General features: G+C 38.9%; 1 protein-coding gene across 1 annotated transcript in view; it reads left to right on the top strand.

Annotated features, from left to right (window-relative positions):
- The window catches only part of DEPTOR (DEP domain containing MTOR interacting protein), a 205,255-nt gene that overhangs the window by 89,660 nt on the left and 90,229 nt on the right, over window positions 1-25,366 (top strand). The window contains exon 4 of the mRNA XM_072603198.1: window positions 16,072-16,250. Within this exon, the coding sequence (XP_072459299.1) occupies window positions 16,072-16,250 (179 nt within the window). The remainder of the gene's footprint in view (window positions 1-16,071; window positions 16,251-25,366) is intronic.

Raw genomic sequence — 25,366 nt, 5'->3', positions numbered from 1 at the left:
CAGTCATTAATAATAATAGTAGTTCTCTTCTGCTTTTAAGGTTTCTAGAGCACTTTACTTCTGTGGTGGAAGCATTGCTAATATTCCTAGACTCTCAGATAAGACATATAGATACTTTTTAACAGACATTGTGGGCATTACCACATGAGATAATGCATATAAAATGCTTTGTAAATACTAAAGTGCTAATTTTGCTAATTGGGAGTCAGAATTCCCAAACTTCAATATCTTCTTGATTTTTCTATTTGTCAGATTTGGTTCTAAATAGCTTTTTGGCTGTTTCCAAGAAAAACTAAATAGGTCCAGTCACACAGCTAGTAAGCTTCCGGTACCAATATTATATTACTCAGGTCTTCTGACTTCAAGATTCTTTGCTCTTAGTTCTAAGCACACCTATTGTAAGGAAAGAGCTTTGTAAACTTTAAAGTGCTTAGGCATTCATTAATCACAAACTACAACCAGATTCTGTGCTAAGACTGGGGTAAACAAATATAAACAAACAACCAAGAATTAGCTTCACTTTGTAAGAAAGATATTAATTAATGCATCCCTTGTCTACTCTATCTTCCGTTCAGAAGCAAGTGGGACAAATGGATGGTTTACAAAAGCCTCAGTATTTTCACTTTAGTCTGCCTTTACCTCAAACAATAACCTTCTGCCTTCCCTTTTGCTGCCAAATTCCTTGGAAATCTCGTTTCTGTTCATTACATTTTCTCACCTCCCATTTACTTCTGGAAGCCTGACTGTCTAGCATCTGGCCTCATTAATGACCTGAAACATCTCCATACAAGGTTAGCATCCATTTGTTGACTACCAATCTAGTGGTCTTTTCTTGGTCCTCTTTCCTTTACCTCTCTATAGCTCTAGGCAACTAGTTGGCTCAGTGTATAATGTTGAACCTGAAGTCAGGTAGACTTGAGTTCAAATGCTGCATCAGATACTTACTAGTAGCATAGCCATGAACAAATCACTTCCTCTCTATCTGCCTCAGTTTCCTTTCTGTAAAATGCAGATAATAAGCACCTATATCCCAGAACTATTGCAAGGACAAAATGAGATCTTTGTAAAACTCTTTGCAAACTTTAAAGTGCTATTATATAAACGATTTTAATTATTGCTATTATTATATAATTGGGTCTTCATTATAAGCTTTACCTTTTTCCATATGATTCTTTAAACCCTCTGAACTAATCTGGAGAGAATTTTTTTTGTGCCCATAAACACATGTAACACTGTAGAGAGTGATTTCTAAACTTGTCCTTAACCAGAAGTGATACACTGTTCACTTGGCCACACTTGGCATAGAAAAGACATTAAGTATCTTCCAATGCTCCTTTTGAAACTGGACACCATTTGCAACATAGTCTGAATCTAAGTACTGATTATTCAGTTCAGTTTATTCCTTCTGTAAGAACGTTGCAAAAACCCCCATCTTTTTTTTTTTTAAGTTATGCAATCTTTGTTTGATTCAAGACTTGAGGGAGATTCTGAAGTTGGTGAAAGAGGAGGGGAAAGTGTGAGAAGATTGCCAATGTTTGCAACAATAAGAATACATAGAATTGAAAAATGGCACTTTAGAGAAGTATTTGGAGCAAAGGAAAATAGCAGAAGATTAGAGAAGAGATAGAAAGTCTTCAGTGAGATGTTTCCCCCCATTTAATGCTTGGCCTAGATGAAACAGCACATTGGGATTGCTGTAAGTGTGGGGACTCCCTATTATTAACTAGATTGTGAGTAAATCCATTTATCCAGAGGGTGCTGAGAGGTAAGTCTGTCTTTGTTGCTAGAGTTGCAAAATGAAAACATCCCTGGTTAATTACAGCCTTGTACAAAATGAGATGGGGAGGGAGTACAGATTCATTGTTTACTAAACTGAGAAAAATACCAAATTAATGAGAAGCAAGCACTTGTTAATTTTAGTTCTTCAAAAGAGTCTTTGAAGCTTTAAAGGATAAATAAAAGCATGAATCTAAAACAAGGTTTTAGATACTGAATACATTTTATTTTGGGGTCAGTATAAACATTTACCGAGATCTATTTAATTTATCTGGACCTGCGATTTAATTCATGGGTGGGGAACCTCCCAGTATGGAAAAATCCCAGCACTGATGCACATTAGCAGTTTATTTATAATTTATATAATCAATCAACATGAACTTATTAAACTCACAGAGTGCAGACTCTGTGCCAAGCTCTGGGGATACACAGAAAGAACAAAAATAAATACAGTACCTGCTGTTATTGAGCTTTCATTCTGATGTGAGTCACCCCAGGCACTGGGTTTAAATGAGTTATCCATAGTCACATAACTAATATGTTAGATGTAGGACTTGAACCCAGATCTTTCTAGCTCCAAAGCTAGCCTTCTATTTACTGTACCATGCTGCTTCTCAGTAAGATTTATATTATCAAATATATTTGAATAATGTCATAAACGGAATTTATATAACATTTTAAAATTTGCAGAGCATTTTACATGCATTGCCTTATTTGATTGGAGCCTATATACTCTCAGAAGACCCTAATACCATTTTCACTCTTATAGACATGTTAGGTCCTAAAGCAAGGCTACTTGTTATAAAGAGTTATAAAGGTACCCTTGAAAAGTCAAGGGTGATTCTCTAATGCTGTGAGCTCAAGCCTCTATTCAAGTTCATTCTTTTCAATCAGTTGCTAGTGATCTTCATTCTAGTTTCAGTTAAACAATTAAGTTCAATTAGCTTTTACAAAGGGACAGTTACTGAGAAGTTATAGTAGGAACAGAAGGCACAAACATCTCCCAATACCACCTCAGTTCCTGGGGAGAGTGGGCTCAAACTAAAAGCAGTTTCTATAAAACATTTGTCCCAAGTTGTTCACCAAGTTGCTTCTGGATGTAGTCTAGCTGATAGGATCTAGATATGGGATCAGTCCAGCTGGGTCTGAGTCCTGAGGCTTTGCTGGTGGACCACAAACTGTTCTGGACTCTCATTCCCCAACCTCTGGTGGTTTGTTCTCCTGCCTTTCTCTCACCACAGAGAAAGAAGCAACAGCAAAACCATGCACTCATGAACCACAAGGCAGCAGCAACCCCAGTGGAACCTATCTCCCCAAGAGGACATTTGTAGCAGCCCTTGCCTCCTTACTCAGACAACCAGATAGCAAAGAAAAAATGCCTTGGCTGATGAGTACCTTTTGAACACGTTCTCAGTTCTGGTTAAGCAACTAATGGAAAGGCTTCTTTTCTTCACGTAGTAAGCAGACTGGAAACAAGCCTGAACACGCTCTGAATTGAGGAGGAGGGTCCTTCCATTCCGTGTTATTATTCCCCTTCTCCCACATGTGTCAGCCCAGCAGGCTGCACATGCTTATAAAGACAGGTTTCATAGCAGCCCTGTGAGGGGGGCACCACAGGGTTCCCCTTCTCCTCTTCCCCATTCACAAAGGAGGAGACTGAAGCAGTGAATTAAGCTCAATGACTTGCCTGTCTCATAACTAGTGTAGAGAGTGGCGTTTAAATCCATATCATTCTGCCTTCAAGGTTAAAACTGTATCCATTATACTAGGCAGCCCCTTGAAATACTCATAGAACTCAAAGGCAATTCCTTCTTTGTCCTTTCCTTGCATCTGCTTTCACCTAATTTCTGGTGTCCCCTACAGAGATGATAGTGATTTCACTTTGGGCCTGTAGAGACTAGTTACAATTTCCTATATGGGCCAGCCCTTGATTATGTGCGCTAACGGAGGAGAGCAGTGTTGCAAATTTGAAAAAGTATGCTTAAATTTGCTTTTAAAACTTTTATTTTTGGACTTCCAACTGGATGTAGTGATAGCTCATAGTCTGAGAATTCACCACACTTATTGCTGAGTAGTGAAGAAAGCTGTAAGATAAAGGACCTCTTTACAAAGTTGTAGAAAGCCTTCCCAGTTTTGCCCCACAGCTTGAAACTTGTCCAAGCTAGGACTGTATGCTATAATATAGTCTGAGAGCCCAAAACACCAGCCTCAAACTAATTATTATAAGCTTATGTTTGTTTTTTTGTTTGTTTGTTTGTTTTAATCCTTCCTGAGTTTGGGAAGATAATTAAACCTTTTGGTTTTAAAGATCTCCTGCTGGTATCAGGCCATAAGAAATAGTCAAAGTAAATTGGAGATAATTGTGTCAACGAAGTACTTTATCATCTAACTGATTAATTATCAGCTGAACTTAAAAGCAAGCTTTGTGTAAATGAGTTTAGCCTTAGCTATCATCCTTTAAAATGGTCATTATGCTCAGAAATAAACTAGGTGATGACTTTAAGATTGAAAATAGAACCAGCGTTGAGTGATAGACTTATTGTTGGCCAAGGAACAAGTTTGGAGAGTCTCATCGTTCTGTTGGCTCCCAGATTATGAATTTCTTGGTCATTCAAACTAGAGAAGATCTACTCAATGTCAGAGATTTTAATCTATAATCTTTCTAAGTGGTGGGCATATTAGCAACGAAGGAGATCATAGATCTTTGAAAATCAGGGCAGGTGATAATGTTGGTGTTGGTATGTGCGCTAACAAGAGAGAGTACTCCAGTGCAGATTACAGTTTGTGCACTTTGTTTCTTGTTCACCTCTTAACTATACATTCTTACAAATCCTCCATTTGGATGTATTAGCTTGTCACCTTTCCTGTTCCACCTTACGGCCTATAAATAAATACACGAATAAATAAATAAGTGTAAATATACATGTATGTATATTTACAAATACATATGCACACAGATACTATTGTACGTATGCATGCGCATATAATGTATCAAAATCTATAGATACATATGTGTATATATGTACACACATGTGTGTTAATTTTTAGATTCAGTTTCTACTTAGTTGGTTTTTTTTCAGTATTCTCTTAGCCATTTCCCCCTGGCAAAGAAGAAAAGTCTAGCCCAGCTTCCTCGTGACAAACTTAAGCTATGGGGAAAGAAACTAAAAACATCTTGCATCACCCCCTAGATCTTTGCCTTTTCTTGACCAAACATCTTTAGAGCCTTTGAGTGATTTTCATAAAACACAAGTTAAAGTCTCATTGTCGTTTTCATAACTCTTGTCTATATTCAGTTCAGCTGGTTAATGTTCTATGACTGTCACCTAGAACTGAATCCAGCACTCTTTCTAACACTAAATATAGTCAGAATCCTGCCTTTGGATGAAAATTTCATTTCATTTAGGCTGGATTAAGTATTTTGACTTTTTGGTTTTTCCTTAAAAAAATCTAATTTCCTGAAGTGTTGTTGAATTATCGCTTCCTAGGATACCCACAGATTTTGAGTGGTGAACATGGACAATAACAAAATCTGTTTGTTGTTGTGGAAGTTGTTGTCATTTTATATGAAACTGAGACCCAGTGAGCCTATAGGAATATGTATTAAGTGTCACAAGTGGGATTTGATTCCATCTATTCTGATTTCTCAACCAGGACTCTTTCCATCATACCATGCTTGGCTAAGGTTATATAGATAGGAAGTGGAAGAGCCAAGACTTTTACTTTTTATATGTTCTTCCTTCCTTTCTCTTTCTTCCTTTCTTTCTTTCTTCCTTCCATTTATTTTTCTTATATTTATTTTTCTTTTTTACTTACTACAAACTTAAAACAGGCACCATCTACAAACACTCAAGAAACTTGCATATATACTTATTAAAGAACTATATTTTATATATGTTAAATTTTAAAAGGTTATTACACAGCTGATCTGTTTGTCTCCTACACTTTTAATTTTCTTCTGCATTTTAAATATTGTTTTAGTTATGCTGCTTTTTTCATAACTATCACTACCTACTAAGTTACCACCTCCACCCCTGCTCTCTGAGTACAAGTCCTCCTTTGTAAAAAATGTACATCTTTTAGTAAAACAAATCAACACATTGGCCATGTCTGAGAATTATGATTCTCTCCAGAGCATAGAAAGCCCAAAACCTTCTCAGAGGTGAGTTTCATCCTTTGCAGACAAAATAATGGTTTCCTTTGCTTCTCTTTCTCAATAGTTTTCTTCCTGTTTCAGTTTTCACTTAATGAAATCTATAGATAACCTTACATACTTGTTCTCTGTCTCATAGTCATATACATACATATATATGTGTGTATACATATGTATGTGTGTATGTGCATATATATGTATATATATATATATCATAGATATGTAGTTTTGAAGTTACCTTATGATGTACACACATTGAGCAGTGTGACATAAAAGAAAAATCATTGCTTCTGGAGCCAGGGAACAGGGAGTCACATTCAGCCTCTGTGTCTCCCTACCTGTTTGACCTTGAGCGTTAAACTCCTTCATTTACAAAATGAGACCTGTGAGGTCCTTTGAGCCTATGTACATACTAAGCAACCCCAGTGTATTTCTAAGGAACAGTTAGGTAGCACAGTGGATAGAGCACTGGACCTGGAGTCAGGAAGACCTGAGTTCAAATCCAGTATCAGACACTTACTAGCTGTGTGACCCTGAGACAGTTATTTGACCCTTTTTGCCTTAGTTTCCTCATCTCTAAAATGAGCTGGAGAAGGAAATGGCAAACTAGTATCTATGTCAAGAAAACCTCAAATGGTGTCACAAGAGTTGGACATGACTGAAAATGACTGAACAACAACAACAAATATACTTCTAAGACATTTCAGAAGCTGCCAGTTATAACAGTTCCTTTTGTCTTTTCCTTCCTTGTAATGTAGCATCTTCCTCTTTTGGCTCAAATTGTTTCTTGTGGCATCTGATTCAGCTGTATTCATGGAAATTGAAATCAGCATCAGCATCCACATGTTGCCTGATTCTGGTTAGCGTGCTATGACAGGGAAGAATGACTGAATGGAATCTGTGGCACATCTCACATGCCTCATGAAACCTTTACTAACTCACCTCACCCCCAGATCTTAGTGGTCTCTCCATCCTAAAATGGGTCCATACTTAATTGTAAAAAAAAACAACTTTGTACCTGTTGTATTCCTCCAGTAAGTTATAAGTTCCTAGGAAGACAGAATGATAGGCGTGCGCGTGCGTGTGCGCACACACACACATGCATATGTTATTTATTTGTTTCTTTGTTCATATATGGGGGAGCTAGGTGGTAGAGTGGATAGAGCATGGGACCTGGAGTCAGGAAGACATCGTCCTGAGTTCATTTCAATTAAACAAGCATTTGCTAGGCACTGATAATACAAAGGCAGTCATCGAGACAGGCCCAGGTGTCCTTTGGGTTATCTCCCAACTCTGTGGCCTACTCTTCAGCCCACTGTTCCCACCAGAAACTTAGACTCCATTCCTGGAACCAACCTGAGTTCTGATAGGTAACCCTACACTGCCAAAATCCAGGCTGTGTGACCCTGGGCAAGTCACTTAACTCCATTTGCCTCAGTTTCCTCATCTGTAAAAAAGAGCTGGAGGAGGAAATAGCAAACTGCTCTAGTGTCTCTGCTAAGAATATCCCAAATGGGGTCACAGAGTTGGATACAACTGAAAAATAACTGAAACTTATCTATATGTATCTGTCTGTCTGTATACACACATACATGCATATTTGCATATGTGTGTATAGTGTATATGCACACACATGTGTGTATATATACATATATACCTAAAAAGATATAGTTACATACATAAGTCCATCCTGTGATCTAGGCAGTAAGTGCTAGAGACACAAATACAGGCAAGGTAGACAACCCTTGTCCTCAGGGAGCTTACATAAAAGTATAGGGAGACTTCACTTAAAAGAAACCTTCAAAGAAGGGTGAAGAGTTTCCCGAGGCAGCATAATTTGGAGAAGGTTAGGAAATGAAGCAGAAATCCGGACTTGGGCAATAGAGGGTCACCTATCAGAGCCCAGGCTGATTCCAGGAATGAAATCTAAGTTTCTGGTGGCTGAAGAGTAGGCCATGTAGTTTGGAGATGATCCAAAAGACACCTGGGAGTGTGTGGATGACTGCCTTTGTATTATCAGTGCCAAACAAATGCTTGTTTAATTGAAATGAAACTTTCTATATGCACCAGGCAGTGAATTTTTTAAAAAAGTTCACTGAGCAAATAAGTGAATGCATGAAGGCTTCATTTCAGATGAAGGACGATAATGATAACTTGGCCTTGATTATAAATGTTCATACATGGAAGTTTTGGATGCTCCTGGATTTCACCCCATAAACGAGAGAAGTTTGGGATTTCAGGCACATTTTTCTATTTAATAATCCTAATAACAGTAACAACAGTACAGCAACCATAATAATGATAATAAGACAATCAAGGATAATGCTAACCATTTTCCCTATTATTAATAATAACATGCTTCAGAGGGCAGTATCTGAAATAATAGGCTTAGATTTCAGAGAAATAGACTTTGATCCAATGCAAGAAAAATTTTCCTAACAAGTAGAGCCTTTCGAAATGAGAATGGGCTATCTAGGGAGTTAATGAGTTCCCCTCCCTGGAAATCTTTTAAGCAGAAGCCAAATGATCCCACGTTGAGTGTACAGACAAACTACTATTATCTTCATCAAAGAGAATGATCTTTGGATTAGAAAGGACAGGAAAAAAATGACTAATAGTGGAATTGATACCCAAGATATGTAAGAGATAATCTAGCTGTTCTGGAAGAGTTTTAGTTATCTAACCTAGATGAATCATCTCTTGGGATGCTGAAGAACCTGGTGGATTGGACTGCGAATTGTGGCAATCATTTTCCTGATGATGTCACACATCCAACTCCCCTCACTGTCCCCTACTCAGTAAACTCCAATGACTTCCCATTACTTCCAGGATCAAATATAAAGTTCTCTGCCATTGAAAGCCCTTCAAACTTGGCCCCTTCCTACCTTTCCAATCTTCTTACACCTTATTTCCTGACCTCTAAAATCCAGCTGCATTGGCGTACTTGTATACAATATTCCAGCTCCTGTAGGTTTTTGCCTTGGTGGTCTTCCCATGCCTGGAATTCTCTCCTTCATTTCCACCTCTTGGTTTCCTTTATGAATCAATTCCCAGCCAAATCCCACCTTCTGTAAATGGAGGCCTTTCCAAGGCTACCCAGCTACTAGTACCTTCCCTCTGAGATTAACTTCCGTACTGTCTATACTGTCCATATATATATGTCTATACTGTCTATACTTTGTCCTCCCTAGTTTTACACCTGTTCTTTCCCTCATTAGAAGGAGATCTACTTGAGAGCAAGGATGGTTTTGGCCTTTCTTTGTATCCTCATCTCTTAGCATAGTGCCTGGCATATATTCCTGCATGCCTGAATAAATGCTTGTTGACTGGCTGCTACTTGAAGGATCATGGTGAATAAGTAAGGGGACTGGAAAAGGACAAACATCTCAGATTTCGTTGTTAGTTTGTTTTGTTTTGTTTTTCTGCAGGCCAAAATGGGTTTGAGTACATTCCTGGCAAAATTCTAGAACATGCTATTAAAAAGAAAGTAAACATCCAGAAACAAGGAAGTGGTAGTCAGGCTTGGGACATCAAAAAGAATCTCCACGGTTTCACAAAGACCATGTCATGCCAACATAACCTTATTTCCTCCTCTGAATGAGTGATTAACCTGGAAGATAACAATATAGATGTTATTTAGTAAATACAGAAAAGCATTTAATAAATTCTGTCATGCTAAATCTGTATAAAAGAGAGAGTTGTGGTCTAGATGCAAGTATAATTAAGTGGATTTTGAACTGATTGAAAGCAAAGAGTAGCTGTTAATGATTGCTTGTCAGAATTAAAAATTTTCTCCTGTAGGGTACCTTAAAGATCTGGCGTTGGCCCTGTGCAGTTTAACATTTTTAATAACGTGGCTTTACATAGATGGCATGCTTATTAAACTTGGAGATGACACAAAACTGAAAGGAAAAACTGTCACTGGATGACAAATTGAGAATGCAGAAAGATCATGACAGGCTAGAGGAGGGGATTGGCAAACAGTGGCAAGTGCCCACTAACTGTTTTTGAATAGTTAAAAAAATGGTTTTCATATTTTAAAATAAAGAGTTTTTTTATTTTTAAAATGTCCATACAAAAACAGACAGGCTGAAATTGACCCTTAGCTCATAGTTTGCTGACCTCTGGGTTAGAAAAGTGACCTGAATTTAGTTTTAACAAATTAATAGGGATAACTGTAAAGCCTTATACTCATGAAGTCAGTTTTTTTCTTTGTTTGTTTAACTCAAGGACAAAATAAGGGAGCATGGTTAGAGAACAGTTTGTCTGAAAAAGATCTAGGAGTGTTAGTGGACCACAAGATGAATGTAAATCAGCAATATGCTATGATATAAAGTTCTTGGGCTGAATTAGAGAGGCTTAGCCTTCAATAATGGGGCAACTTGGTGGCACAGTGGATAGAGTGCTGGGCCTCAAGTGAGAAAAACTCCTTTTCCTGAGTTCAAAGCTGGCCTCACACATTTACTAGCTGTATGACCCTGGGCAAGTCATTTAATGCTGTTTGCCTTAGTTTCCTCATCTGTAAAATGAGCTAGAGAAGGAAATGACAAACCACTCCAGTGTCTTTGCCAAGAAAACCCCAAATGGGGTCATGAAGAGTCTCTGCCTTGATCAGACCTCATCTGGGGTTTTCATTCCACACCTTTTAGATAGGGTATTGATCTTCAAGGCTATCCCATATGAAGATTGCCTAAAGGAATTGGGAATATTTAGCCTAGAGAAGGTCCAGGGGATACATAATAGCTGTCTTCAAGAACTGAAAAAAGCTGTCATGTGGAAGAAGAGTTAGACCTGAGGCAGCATGCCAGTGGGGAAAGAACACTGGATTTCAAGTCAGAAAACCTGGATTTAAATTCTGCTTTTGTTACTTATAAGCTGTGTGACCTTACTTTACCTTTCTGGACTTCAGTTCCTTCATCTGCAAAATGAAGGCTGTTCAGTTGTGTCTGATTCTTCATGACTCCACTTGGGTTGTTCTTGGCAAAGATACTGGAGTGGTTTGCTATTTCCTTTCGCTAACTCATTTTACAGATGAGGAAACTGAGGCAAACAAGGTTAAGTGACTCGCCCAAAGTCATACAGCTAGTAATTGTCTGAGGCCAATTTGAACTCAAGAAGATCAGTCTTCTTGACTCCCAGCCCAGCGCCCTACCAACTGCATCACCTAGCTGCCTAAACTAAGTACTTGGATTTAATGGCTACTGAGGCCTCTTCCAGTCTGAGAACTATGATCCTACAACCCAGATAGCACAATGAGAAGAGTAAGTAGAACCATACAGAGACAAATTTTGGGAAAACCCCCTAACAATCAGTTTTCCAAATTGGAATGGATTGCCTCAGACAAGAAGAATTGGGCCTCCCCCTTACTGGGGATTTTCAGGCAGAGGCCTGATGACTGATTGTTAGATGAATTGAAGAAGGGGATTCTTGCTCAGGTAGTGTTTGGACTGTATGGCCAGGTAGTGTTTAGACTGTATGGCCTCTGAGACCCCTTCTAACTCTGAGAGTCTGTGTTCTGTGAAATATGAAAAGAAATCTAATTTATGAACTAGTTATTCTCTGGTTCACCTAGAATACTCATATATTTAATTTTGTAAAAAAGAAAAGTAATTTGTTTATTCAATAGGGACACGAAATTTTTGACACAAGAGCATAATGAAATAACCCTTTAATGTTTATTTTTAGACAGAGGAGGAAGTTGACTTATTAACATGCAACAGTTAATGTAGATTAGCCTTAAGGCTAACTCCAATAAATGAATTTCCTTGACTAGGGAAGTGAGCTGATTCACTAAGAAGAGGAAGTGAAATAAGGAAGATTAAGATCATACTACAAATAACTGATTTCTATATCAAAGGCAGTCAAAGTGCTCAGATTATATAATGTCATGTGTGATTATTTACTTCAACAAATATTTTTAAGAGTCTACCATCTGCAAGGGATTGCGTTAGGCACTGGGGATACAAAAATGGAAAAAGATTGCATAATCCTTGCCCTCACAGAGCTTATAATATTTAAGAAGAGTGAGATATAGATACAAATTAGGAAATTAGGCTACACTAATTAGGAAATTAAAAACTCTAAGGGAGAAGAGAAATAGAATCATACTAAACTTTCAAGGAAAGGGGAATTTGGAAGGTTTTCTGGAGTGACACCTGAGTTGGGCTTTGGAAGAAGGAAATGATTTCAGTAAGTAAAGATGGGGCTGAGGAAGCAAAAGGAAGGATTTTCTTTCAGGAATGAATGTGCCCATGCACAAAGGCAGGAGAAGTGTAGTACAGTTGTGTTTTGTTTTGTTTTCTGGAGCATAAAGGGTACAGTAAAAATAAATAACAATTTTAAAGTTGTTAAAATTGCCTAACTTGTATTGTTGGATTATCTCATCTGGTCCTTGGAATAGGTGGATGAGGGAGGTATTATAGTTATCATCATTGCCCCTTTACATATGGGGAAGCTGAGGCTGGGACAGGTTAAGTGAGTTTGACTTGCCCATTGCTACATAGCCAGTGTCAGAGGCAGGATTTGAACCTAGTTCTGTCCCAACTATAATCCAGACCTCTGCCTCTACCCCAGGGTTTTTAATCTGGGATCTGTAAACTTGTTTTAAAAACATTTTGATAACTATTTCAATATGATTGATTTCCTGTATAATCCTATGCATTTTAATTTTTTTGTCATTCAGTTATTTCAGTCTTGTTCAGCTCTTTGTGACCTTGTTTGAAGTTTTCTTGGCAAAGATCCTGGAGTGGTTTGCCATTTCCTTCTCTAGCTGCTTTTATAGTTGAGGAAACTAACTAAGGTAAACAGGGTTAAGTGACTTGCCCAGGGTCACACAGTTAGCAAATGTCTGAGACTGGATTTGAACTCAGGTCCTCTTGACTCCAAGCCCAGCACTCTATCCACTGCACTATCTAGCTGCCCTGTGCATTTTATTAGTATGTTTAAAATCTGATTATGAGAAGGGATCCTTGGATATCACCAGACTACCCCAGGAGTCCATGATACCAAAAAAAAAAAAAAAAAAAAAGGTTAAGATCCCCTGCACCATGCTGCTTTTTCTCTATGTTCACCATTTCTGTGAGCTCCCAAACTAAAACCTCCTTCCCTTTAATAGAATGTAAGCTCTCTGAGGTCAAGGACTGTCTCACTTTTGTGTTTTTATCCCCAGTGCCTACCACAAAATAGATATGTAATAAATACTTTGTCCCTCATTAGTCAATTTCAGATTTAGCCTGGTAAGGGACCCATCTAGTCTAACTCTTTATTTTACAAAAGATGAGAAACTGAGGCCCAGAGATAATAATTCACTTCAAGATCATTTTGGTAGAAAGTAACAGAGCCAGAATTAAAACGTAGGTCTTCTGACTCCAGATTCAGGACCCTTTCCACTGTATCAGACTGCTTCCCATTCTTGGGCAAGGGGAATATGATGAAATAAGACTGAGAAGAGTGAAGAGAAATGCCTACATGTAACTTGATATTACCCTGGGCTAGCAGCCAAGTCTTTCTTTAAAAGAGGATGAACTTGGGGAAACTGTTGAAATACAAATGATGATATTAAAAAAAATGTATGGACATAAAGGCTTTAATGAGCTTTGCATAATGCCTAGTGTTCACTAGATTCTTCTCAGTATGTTAATATTATTATCCTTAGCAATCACATCCTGCATTTGTGTGTGTTTTTAAATTTTAAAATTGTTTAATATGCCTGTTATCTTGGTTTTGCTTTATAACTTTCAGACGAAAAAGGTAGAGGAGTTACTATCCCCATCCTGCCCCCACAAAAAAAAAAAAAACCCCTCAAAAAACTTGGACATAAAGAAACCATGAAAACAAAACAAAACATAACACAAGAGAAAACGGGCTGCTTCATTCTGCAGTCCAATTCCATAGTTCTTTCTCTGGATGTGGAAGGGATTTTGCCTTAAAAGGTCATTGGGAATTTTTTAAGTCCTTGCATTACAATGAAGTTCCAAGTCTACCAGAAAAAATCCTCACACACTGTGGTTGTTGCTGTGTACAAAGTTCTCCTGGTTCTGCTCCTTTCTCTCAGTATCAGATCATATAAGTCTTTCCAGGCCTCTCTGAAGTCTTCCTGTTCATCATTTCTTATAGCCCAATAGTATTCCATTACATTCATATACCATAATTTATTCAGCCATTCCCCAATTGATGGACATCCCCCTGATTTCCAGTTTTTGACCACCACAAAGAGTGCTGCCATAAATATTTTTGTACATGTGGGACCCTTTCCCATTTTTACAATCTCTTGGGATACAGTCCTAGAAGTGGTATTGCTGGGTCAACGGGTATGCACATTTTTGTAGCTCTTTGGGCATAGTTCCAAATTGCTCTCCAGAATGGTTGGATCAGCTCACAGCTCCACCAACAATAAATTAGTGTTCCAACTCTCCCACATCTTCTCCAAAATTTATCATCTTTTTGTTTTGTCATGTTAGCCAATCTGATAGGTGTGATGTGGTATCTCAGAGTTGTTTTGATTTGCATCTCTCTAATCAATAGTGATTTAGAGCATTTTTTCATATGACTATAGATAGTTTTAATTTCTTCCTCTGAAAAGTGCCTGTTCATATCCTTTGACCATTTATCAATTGGGGAATGATATATTCTTGTACATTTGACTTAGTTCTGTATATATTTTAGAAATGAGGCCTTTGTCACAGACATTAGTTGCAAAAATTCTTTCCCAGTTTTCTGCTTCCCTCCTAATCTTGATTGCATTGGGTTTGGCTGTGCAAAACCTTTTCAGTTTAATGTAATCAAAATTACCATTTTGCACTTCATAATGCTTTCTATCTCCTGTTTAGTCAAAAATTCTTTCCTTTTCCATAAATCTGATAAATACACTATTCCTTACTCCACTAATTTGTTTGTAGTATCAGTCTTTATACCTAGATCATGTACCCATTTGAACTTTTTTCTTGTGTATGGTGTCAGGCATTGGTCTATGCCTAGTTTCCACCACACTGTTATCCAGTTTTCCCACCAATTTTTGTCAAATAGTGAGTTCTTATCCCAGAACCTGGGGTCCTTGGGTTTATCAGACAGTAGAGTACTATTTTTGTTGAGTACCTAGCCTATTTCACTGGTCTACCCTTCTGTTTCTTAACCAGCAGCAAGTGGTTTTGATAATTGCTGCTTTATAATACAATTTGAGATCTGGTGCAGCTAGACTGAATAAATCACTTTAAAAGAGCTGGTATTTATCTTCCAGAAATTTATAGAAGATGTCTGTGTGAACAATGTAGATAGGAAACAGGTAACCCTATAAACAAAAGTAACCACTCAGTGAAATGCTTATAAAGCACATGCATGGCATCCTAATGCAGGAAGAGGATTGTAAGTCAGAAGACTCAGATCTAGACCAAGATCAGCCACTAACCAGTCCTGTGATATAGCAGGAGCCACTCCTACTCTTGAAAGCCCAATTTCCCCATTTGCAAAATGAAGTTGAATTAGATGATGTTAGTGACTCTCTGGGGTTTTCTTTTCGCTGATTTCTTTGGTTTGGTTTTGCAGGGAGGATAGAAAATGAGGAAAGTTAAAAAGGGGGGTAAAATGGAGAAGGCCACTGAAATAGAAGTGAGAAACTAGTATGGAAGGCAAGACCTTATCAATAATAACTTTTAAAGAAGAAGATAAGCTAGTCTTGGCTTTTTAAGAGGTGTGAGAAACAGGATATCTAAGAAGAGGGTTGCAAAGGGTCGATTTTTTAATTAGCACAACCCTTCAAGGAAGTAGATGATGCCCTAGCGGAAATAAATACTTCCACCAAAGCCTGTGGGAAACAATGGGCTAATTTCTTCTCTTAGAGGCAAGAGGAAGTGGCTCATAATCCTTTCTAAAGACAGCTAAGATTAATGTCTGCTAAAGGCGGTTCTGTGGACTGCTATCACTTCAGCTCTATCCACTTGCCACATGAGAATCCATCTTCTTCTTTCCTGAATCAAGCCTCACTATTTAGAATGCTATCTGGGGCAGGCCCTGGACAGATGCATCTGACGTTGTGACAGCCTTCTTGGTCATGATCCCTTACAGAAGCCTGGAAAGAACTATTTGTCCTAAGCATGTGTTCATTTATTTTCTTTTCCTCTCTCCCTATCCCCCACCTCTCTCAACAGGCTGATGAGTTCTGAAAACACACTATTGCAGCCGAGGGAGGAAGAAGGCATCAAGTATGAGCGTACCTTCATGGCCTCCGAGCTCCTTGATTGGCTGGTTCAGGAAGGAGAGGCCACCACAAGGAATGAAGCCGAGCAACTTTGCCATAGGCTTCTGGAGCATGGTATCATCCAGCATGGTGAGGAATTCACTGTGAATTTGTGGAGTCTGGGGGTCTGAGAGAGAAGGGGGAACAAAATGGTGAAAGGCAGATTGCTAAGTCAGGATTGAAATTGATTGTGATCCCTGTGGCTATTGCTGCTGAGGCTTCCAAGCTTCCCCACCTCCCACCCTAATTTACCATTTCCATCTTGTTTTAGAATTCTACAGTATTTAAAAAAAATTTAGAGCTAGACGGAAACCAATCATTCAATCAATACTTATTGAGTGGCCATTTTGTGCAAGACACTCCCTGTTTCAGCATGAGTGAGTAAAGGGAACTTAGGGACATATTTCAGATTCTTAAGAGAAGGGGATGAAATCAATCAACAAGCTTCAATTAAGTCCTACTGTGTGCCTGGTAATATAGTTGGTGTTATCGGAGAGCACACATTCTACAAGGGAAGTCAAGATGCTCAAATGTAAGTTTCTAAAAAATACATCGAAAACATATGAGAACAATGTGGGGTAGAGAGGACAGAAAGCTAGCTGCATTATTCTAACTCAAAATTCATTAGGCACCCACTCTGTGCCAGGCACTCTGCTAAGCAGCAAGTCTGCAGAGACAAAAAAGAATAGTCCCTGCCCTCTAGGAATTTACATTTTATGGCAGAAAACAATGTGTATAAGTGTGTGTGCCTATGTATATATATGTTTATATATGTATATGTGTATGTATATTTCTGTATATGTATATATTTTTATATATAGTTATATTTGTATGTGCATGTGTATATATGTGTGTGTATGTAGGTATTTGTATTTATACATGTACCTACATATATATACATATACATACACATATGCCTACACATACATTTTGTTATTCAGTTATTTTTCATTTGTATCTGATTCTTTCTGATGTTATTTGGGGTTTTCTTGGCAAAGCTACTGGAGTAGTTTGCCATTTCCTTTTCCAGCTCATTTTACAGATGAGGAAACTGAAGCAAACAGAGTAAAGTGACTTGCCCAGGGTCACACAGCTAGTAAACGTCTGTGGCTGAATTTGAACTCAGGAAAAGTAGTCTTCTTCATTCCAGGCCCAGTACTCTATCCACCGTGCCACCTAGCTGCCCAACATACATACATGCATACATACACATACATACATACACACAAATTGTGGAATATGTACAAGAGGTAGTGTTGCCTAATGGATAGAGAGCCAGTCTAAGATTCAGGAAAGCCTGGTTTCAAGTCTTGCCTTTAACATACACTGGCTGTGTGACTGGACAAAGTGATTTTATCTCCCAAAACCTCAGGCAACTCTCTAAGACTATACACTGATGAGCTTTGTTGATGGAAGAGTCTCCTTGCTGAAAAGTCCCCAGTCCCCATACCAGTGAAATCACAGATCTGACAAAAAAAAAATACAAGGTAAATTTGGGAGTCAGGAAAAGGTTCATTGACAATGTGAGGCTTGAATTGAGCTTTGAAAGAAACTATTATCTGTATAACACAAGGTGGATTGTAAAGTACAATAAGAGAGGAAATTTCAAGTGATATACAAGTTCAGGGGAGGCAGAGAAGTCAATTCCAATACCATCATCTTCTCCTTTAATTGATGAAAAACCACAAGTCATGGATTTCGAGCTGGAAGAGACCCTTGAGGCTTTTGAGTCGATTTCCCTTATTTTACAAATGAAGCTGAGAGAGGTTAAGTGATTTGTCCAGTCATACAGATAGTGCAGCTTTGAACACAGGTCTCCTGCAGCACTTAACTGCCAAGATTCGAAGAGATTCAGAAATTTCTCCAAGGCAAAACTGTTGGTTGGTGGCAAAGCCCATGCCAAGAACCAAATCACACTTCCTCTGTTAGCCTGTGCTGCATGGGTTAACTGTCTCTGGGCTTTATTGTTTCTGTGGTACCACCTGTCAAGACCTACTTTCTGCCTTAACCTGATGGGGGAAAAGAGGGCAAACCACTCTCCTGATACCATAATAAGACCAACCTATTTGTCACTGCACCTTCCCTTCTTCTCCATATCTGTATTCACACTGTCTTCTGAGTACTTCCTATGCCACCCCACCCCCCAGCTAAATTTTCAAATGGGGTCCAGCTCAATTTTTTCCTCCTATTCCATTTAGACCCCAATTTCTTGTCCTTCTTCAGTGCCTCCCTCTCTCCTCCCTTCTCCCCCCTTCTCAGCTTCTAGCACAATATTATCCTGAGGCAAGAACATCTGGGGAGAAAATCCATCAGTATGAAACCCTTCTTTTGTTGGACTCTGTGCAAGGCATTTTCCATGGCACTGAACATCGTACAAACATAGTCACACATTAGAGCTAAAGAAAGTGAATATCACTTTATACCCTTAGCAAGGAAGAAGAGTTAGGAAACTATTTAATTGTTCTACTTTTGTGTTTCAGTTTCAAAGATGAAATAATAACTTAGGTTTAGCTTTATGCCTTGATCAAAGATTTTTCCCTGTGGAAATGATGCAGAATTTGACTTCCTAGTGTGCTGGAGGTGGAATATCTATACTTTGTGAAATCCTCACCAGTTTTATTCGTTAATGGTTACTGACAGCCTATAATTACGGCTGCATTTATTAGATAAGGAAACAATTAACGTCTTTGAAGTATAAGCAATTTAACCAGAGACTGATATTCTGGACATATAAAACACATACTTGGCCAAGTATAAAGTGAAAATTGATACTGAATGCTAGTCACAGTAGATAAGCAGGAAAAAGAAAACAATTGAGAAATCTTTAGCTTTTATGACCTTAACTCCCTCCGCCTGAAAAATACAAAAATATAAAAATTGACAGCCCATAACTTTTTTAAATGAGGTTATCCTTGTCCCAGAATGAACTGCAATGTCTGTCATCTTCATTACTTCACCTTACCAGGGGCAAATTTGTGCCAACTATCTATTTACTCACCTATCCACGTTCCCCTCCTTCTCCTTGCTTTCTTATCTGTAAAAGGAGGGGCAGACAGAGCTGAATAATTGCTTATGTAAATTGCTCTCAGCAGCAGTTGCTGAAAGGATAACTTAGGGTCTATAGCCTGGGTAGCCAGAAGCATGATTTCCCCATTCTAGGTTTGATTAGAGCAGCTGGTGTGCTAGAACCTGCTTTAAAACAGTCTTAGCTAAGAGAGTGTGATAGAATGGGGCACCCCACTCCCCCAAGGCAGCCCCTTTGAGGACATTTTAAAGCAAACTCTCCTCCTGTAATCAAGATATGACAAGAACAGCAGGCCAGATACGAGGGCGGGTAGGATTAGATGGAGCGGGATGGAGTTCTTCCAGCTTCATTCCTCTGGGATCATCACTTCTTCCTCTATTGTCTTCTCAGGCAAAACACTTCCCTCAGTGTCAGTAGTACACATCCAAGAGGCCCTTGGAGGGAAAACTCATCTTTTCTACTGTATGATAAGTACTGCATGCACAAACTCTATATAAGCACCTGGTCTCTTATTATTTGGTTAGTTTGGCACAAGCTCATGGCATTAAATAGTTTCAGCCATTTGTTTTTGTGCCTCCTACAGGCAGAGGGTCCTCTCTGGACCCTTGGGAATAAGTGTCCTTTTACATTAGTCCATCCCCCTTCCAGCACTAGGTCTAGGCTGAGCTGTCCATAACAACAGCACATCTGTGTTTTCAGTATAAGTTAGTTCTCTCATAGTGTAACCAGATTGAATACCCCAAAAGCCACGTGGAATATTTTCAGGCTAGTATTTTGTTTTTATTCCATTGGGTCACTTTTGACTCTGTCTGTCTAGTGCTGACTTTTATTATCCAAAATGGCAGAGCCATAACTATGATGGAGTGATCAGGGCTTTGTCCCAGCATGCCAAAATATAAAGGGACAGCATGTCCTCCTTTAACAACAGAGAAGTAATGGAGATTAGCAATTAGTTAGCAAAGGTAGTTAAGCCTGGTACATGGTCAACACTTAGTAAATGCTTATTTACTGTGTGAATTAAAAGAAGAAACTGTCAGATAGCATGCTTCTTGCCCCTATGGTCAAACCACAGATTACCTATTCCTTGGACTTGACCCCTTGGATAAAAGTATCATTAGCAGCAGCCTTACAGTGATTCAGTAGATTCCATCCTCAGGGGCTGATGTTCCAGGGTCTTTGCCCCTGTGTTCACTAATAGGACAGTGTCTCAGGGTCAGTCTGCTACACCTCATTTTCCTCTGTTTAGCTGAATTTATCTTAAATTTTTTGGAAAGTCAAATTCATACCATAGTTTGCATGTTGTCTACTCCGTTAGATTGTAAGCCCTTTGAGGGCAGGGACTGCTTTTTATCTCTTGGTGTATCCTTAGCACTTAGCACAGTGCCCAGCAATGAGCAGGCACTTAACAAAGGTTGATATTGATTGATGTCACTTGCCTCAGGTGCAAAAATTGCTAGTTATTGTTCTGCAGATAGAAAATTTATGAGTGCTTATGGGAAATATTTGCCTTTCAAATTGTGAAAGATGATAAATCAGGAATACACAAGGTAGGCAATATTTGAGTACTTGTAGAACTGGTAGCTATCTGGTTTAAGGAAGGGACCTTAACATTTTAAAATTTTAAAGTTGAGCAAAAATTACCTAGAGGAAGCCCAAGGCATGGGTTGCCTTCTCTGAAACGGATTTTCAGAGTTGCCCTATCTTTACTATACTTGAAATCAGTAAGCCATAAAGATAACATCCTGGTCTCCTTGATCTACCTTCCCTCAGTAACTTTCTACATGACTCATGCTACCCTTTCACTGTGATTCCAATGATATTATGGCCATTTACTCATAAACAGGAAGAATGAGAACCAACTTTTCTGGTGCCAGCTTTATATACTTAGGTAAAGTTTCAATGCCAGACACTTCAATAATAGAAGATAACAGTCATTCTTCCTTCTTTCCATAGGAACTATTACTCACATTTGTATATACCCCATTAGGACTTGCAAGGCACCTTTATGTAACAACAGTGATTTCATATGTCTTTTTACTTTGGGCAGGAAATAATTAACTGACTCCCCTACCCTTCTTTTTATTAAAAATAAATTTTATTAATATCTTTTGTTTTCTCCTCATCTACAGTTCCCACAGTATTTCTCCTCTGCCTCTTCCCAGAGAGCCAACACTTATATTAAAGAAAAGAGATAAAAGGAAAAAAAAAGTTCAGCAAAACTAACCAACATACTGATGAGGTCTGATGTTATATGCAGTGTTGCATACCCATGATTCCCCATCTCTGCAAAGAATCAGGGGGAGTCATCTTGCTCAAGACTAAACCTAGTCTTTATAATTTTGCAGCATTTGGTTTTAATTGTTTTGTTGGGTTTTTTCTACCATCTTGGTCCTTTAACTTCTCTTTCTCCTCCTATTTCCACTTCCTGACTTCTAATAGAGTTAATTTTTTAAAAAAATATTTATGTGCAAAGTAAAACAAAACAAAAAAAAGTTATTATAACTTCAACTAGACTATGTCCAAATTGGTATCTTTATTCAAATCAATTCATATGCCATTTATTAAGTGCGCTGTGCTTGGCACCAAGAAAATATACAGCCTTTCTGGCCACCTTTTCCAGTGCCGGCTGCATTTTCACTCATTCCCCTCAGCTCACTCTATTAGAAGCAAGCAATACTCCTTGCTTCTCATTGCCACTTTCTGCCTCCATCACTCAGTAACCTCTTCTCCTTTGAAGTTTGTACAATTCATGTCCACCACCCAATCTACTGAACTCAATGAATTTGGAGCTTGGCGCACTATTTTTCTCTCCTCCTCAACTCTTACTCTCAAATATGGGGACTTCAAAATATATATAGATTCTCCCTCAAACACCCTAATCAGTTCCTCAACCTATTCACTTTCCATGACCTATTCCTCCACCTGACCTCAGCTATACAGAGTTAGCCATACCCTTGATCTTGTTATCACTCACAAATACACCACCTCTCTGTTCAAGAATTATGAAATTCACTTATCTAACCATAATCCATTGCTTTTCTGCCTCTCCCTCTGCCGTCTCTTCTATAACCATACTCTGTCTTTGATTTGAGTGAGGGAGGGCTGTGCAAGATCACCAGCCTCACTTGCTCCAAGGTCTTCTTTTGACCAGCAACCCTGAGGATCTTCCCTTCCCAGTTTGATTTTTTTTAATTAAAGGGGCCATCCCTTGACTCACTTCTTAAAGATGTCCCTTCATTGAATGGGTGTTACCTCACTCAAAGTGAGAACCTGAAAAGACCTTAGCCTAAAAGGGTCAGAGTCTCCCAGTGCATCCAGGGTCATCTCCAGTCATCCTGAGTATCTGGCCACTGGACCCAGATGGCTCTAGAGGAGAAAGTGAGGCTGATGACCTTGCACAGCCTTCCCTCACTCAAAACAGAGTCAATGGCAAGTCATGTCATCATCTCCTTGATGTCATGGTCCTTTTCAAAAACAGACAAACACAACTCTGTCTGTACTATGACTTCCAGTCCCTCAACCCAGTTCTCTCCCAGACTATGACCCCTGCACTAGCCACCCTCTTTTCTTTCCCTCTTCTTGACCCCTTGGAGAAACATTTCAGCTTTTCATTGTCCTTTCTCTTTAGTCCCTACCCCCCTTATCACATTTCTGATTTGGCTCTGCCAAATCTTAACCTTAGATCACTCCCACTGTCTACCATCTTCACTCATACACACATGCTTCTGAACCAAGATGGAAAAAATCATGCATCTGCTCTGAGGGCACTACAAACTTATGTTATACCTCTATTAGGTTCTCACTGCTGTTCAGCAATCCTTTTTTTACCTCCCTTTTGTTGTTATTTTTGTAGATGTCAGGGAAGATAACACGTTCTATTTTGGATATGATGAGTTTGAGATAACTATGGAACATCCAGTTTGAGATGTCTAAAATTCAATTAGTGATATAGGATGATAGCTTGGGAAAGAGACTGGGGTTAAATATATAGAACTGGGAATCATTTGTATAGAGATGATCATTGAACCCACTGGAGTGGAGATCACCAAGTGAGATAGCATGAAGGGAGAAGTATAGGGGAGAGCCTTGGGAGACACTCATGGTTAGTGCATGGATAGAGATAATGAACTTGCAAAGGAGACTGAGAAGGATCGAGTGAGTGGAGGGAGAAGTGGGAGAGGGGATACCCAGGAGGAGATGTTTATGAATAATGTCACATGTTGCAAAGAAGTCAGAAAGGATGAAGATTGATAAGAGGCCATTAGATCTAGCAATTAAGAGATCATCGGTTACTTTGGAGGGACTGGTTTTATTTGGTTTTAGGTTAGGACCTTGCTTGCAGAGGGTTTAAAAGAGAAAGAAAGTAGAGGAAATGGAGGGACCTAATCTAGATAGTTTTCTTGAGGAGTTTAACTGAGGAGTGGAAAGATTTTTGTTTGTTTAAGGATGGGGGAAACGTAGCCAAGTTGGTAGGCAGCAGGAAGGAGCCAATTGATAGGGATAGATAGATTGAAGATGAGAGAGTAGGGCTGAAAGTCGGGGACGGTCCTTTAGGAAAGATGGAAGGAGATGGGATCAAGGGTGGGTGTAGAAGGGTGGACCTTGGCAAGCTAAAGATTCCTTCTTGATCCAAGGCCATTTTGATAGTTCATTGTATACTTTAAGGTAGCATGGGATAGCAGACAGAACAATGACACTGGAGTCAGAAAGACCTTGATTCATGTCTTACCTCTGACGCTTATGTGTGTGTTCTTCCTTTGTTGCTGAAGAAGACCAGGCCATCAGAGAAATGATGACATGCCTTGCACTTGACTTTGTTTTGAGGGAGGGAGGGCTGTGCAGGTCACCAGCCTCACTTCTCCTCCAGAACCATCTGAATCCAGTGACCAGATATTCCTCAGGATGACTGGAGATGACCCAGGATGAGGCAACTGGGGTTAAGTGACTTGCCCAAGGTCACACGGCTAGTGAGTGTCAAGTGTCTGAGGTGAAATTTGAACTCAGGTCCTCCTGACTCCTGTACTGGTGCTCTATCCACTGCACCACCTAGCTGCCCCAACCACTGACACTTACCACGTGAACATATGCAAATCATTTAACTTCTCTGAACCTCGGTTTCATCATCTATAAAATAGGGATAATAATAACTGTAGTACTTAACTCCCAGGGTTATTGTGAGGTTTAAATAAGATAATACATTTAAGTGCTTTGTAAAACTTAAAAGGATATATAAATGTCCGCTATTATTACTACTATTATATTTGTAAGTATTTCTTCCAATGAATTCTTATAGTTTGGGAATAAAATTGACAAAAGCCAATAATAGCTCACATTTACTTTAAGGTTTGCAAAGCACTTTAAATATGTTAACTCACTTTATTCTCACAACAACCCCGAGGCTGGTCCCAGTGAGGATATCAATTCCCCCTTTAGCCCTTCTGCAGCTCAGAACTCCTGAACTCAAGTGGTCCATCAACTTTAGCCTGCCCGACTAGCAAGTATAACAGGTACCACAACGCTAGGACAAAGGTATCATCTTGATACGTTGTCTTGTTGAGAAGGAAAACTTCCTAACAATTAAAAATGCTCATTAGTGGATTGGGTTGCTTTGGAATATAGTAGGTTCCTCTTCACTGAAGTGTTTGAACAGAGACTTTTAAACCATGGTCAGATATGTTGTAGAGAAGATTTTTGAGATGTAGGTAGAATGAATTAGACAGCCTCTGGAGTCCCTTCCTCCTCTGAGATTCCATAACATATTTTGACTATCTGCAGTGCTTAGGTTTGAGTGTGGCCAAGGAGGGTTTATCTACATCTAATTAAGCACAGAGATAATTTGCAGCAATGTTCAAAGCTATACAGACACCTCTACAATATCCCAGTTATGATACTTTTAAAAATAGGAGAACTAGCTAGAAGGTACACTGCAAGGTTCCATATTGATTTTTCTCTCCTTGAATTATATACAAAATAAATATGCCTGACCATCAGAACAAGATTATCTTCTGTATAGATGTGTGTATTTTTTTAAAATTGGAACTCTGTGTTCAGTAGGTGGGTAGTGCCTGGTTCTTGAAAACAAAGCACATTTCCCCCTCCTTTGAGTGTCACAATCAGTAATAAAGGCTCTAACTTTGGAAGCCATCCAGCTATTATTTGATGGTGCATAAGGAAGAGTAAA

The sequence above is a fragment of the Notamacropus eugenii genome, chromosome 4 (assembly GCF_028372415.1).
Source record: "Notamacropus eugenii isolate mMacEug1 chromosome 4, mMacEug1.pri_v2, whole genome shotgun sequence".
Lineage (NCBI taxonomy): Eukaryota > Metazoa > Chordata > Mammalia > Diprotodontia > Macropodidae > Notamacropus > Notamacropus eugenii.
Note: the sequence above shows the minus strand (reverse complement) of the source record. Positions and strands in the feature narration are given on the sequence as shown.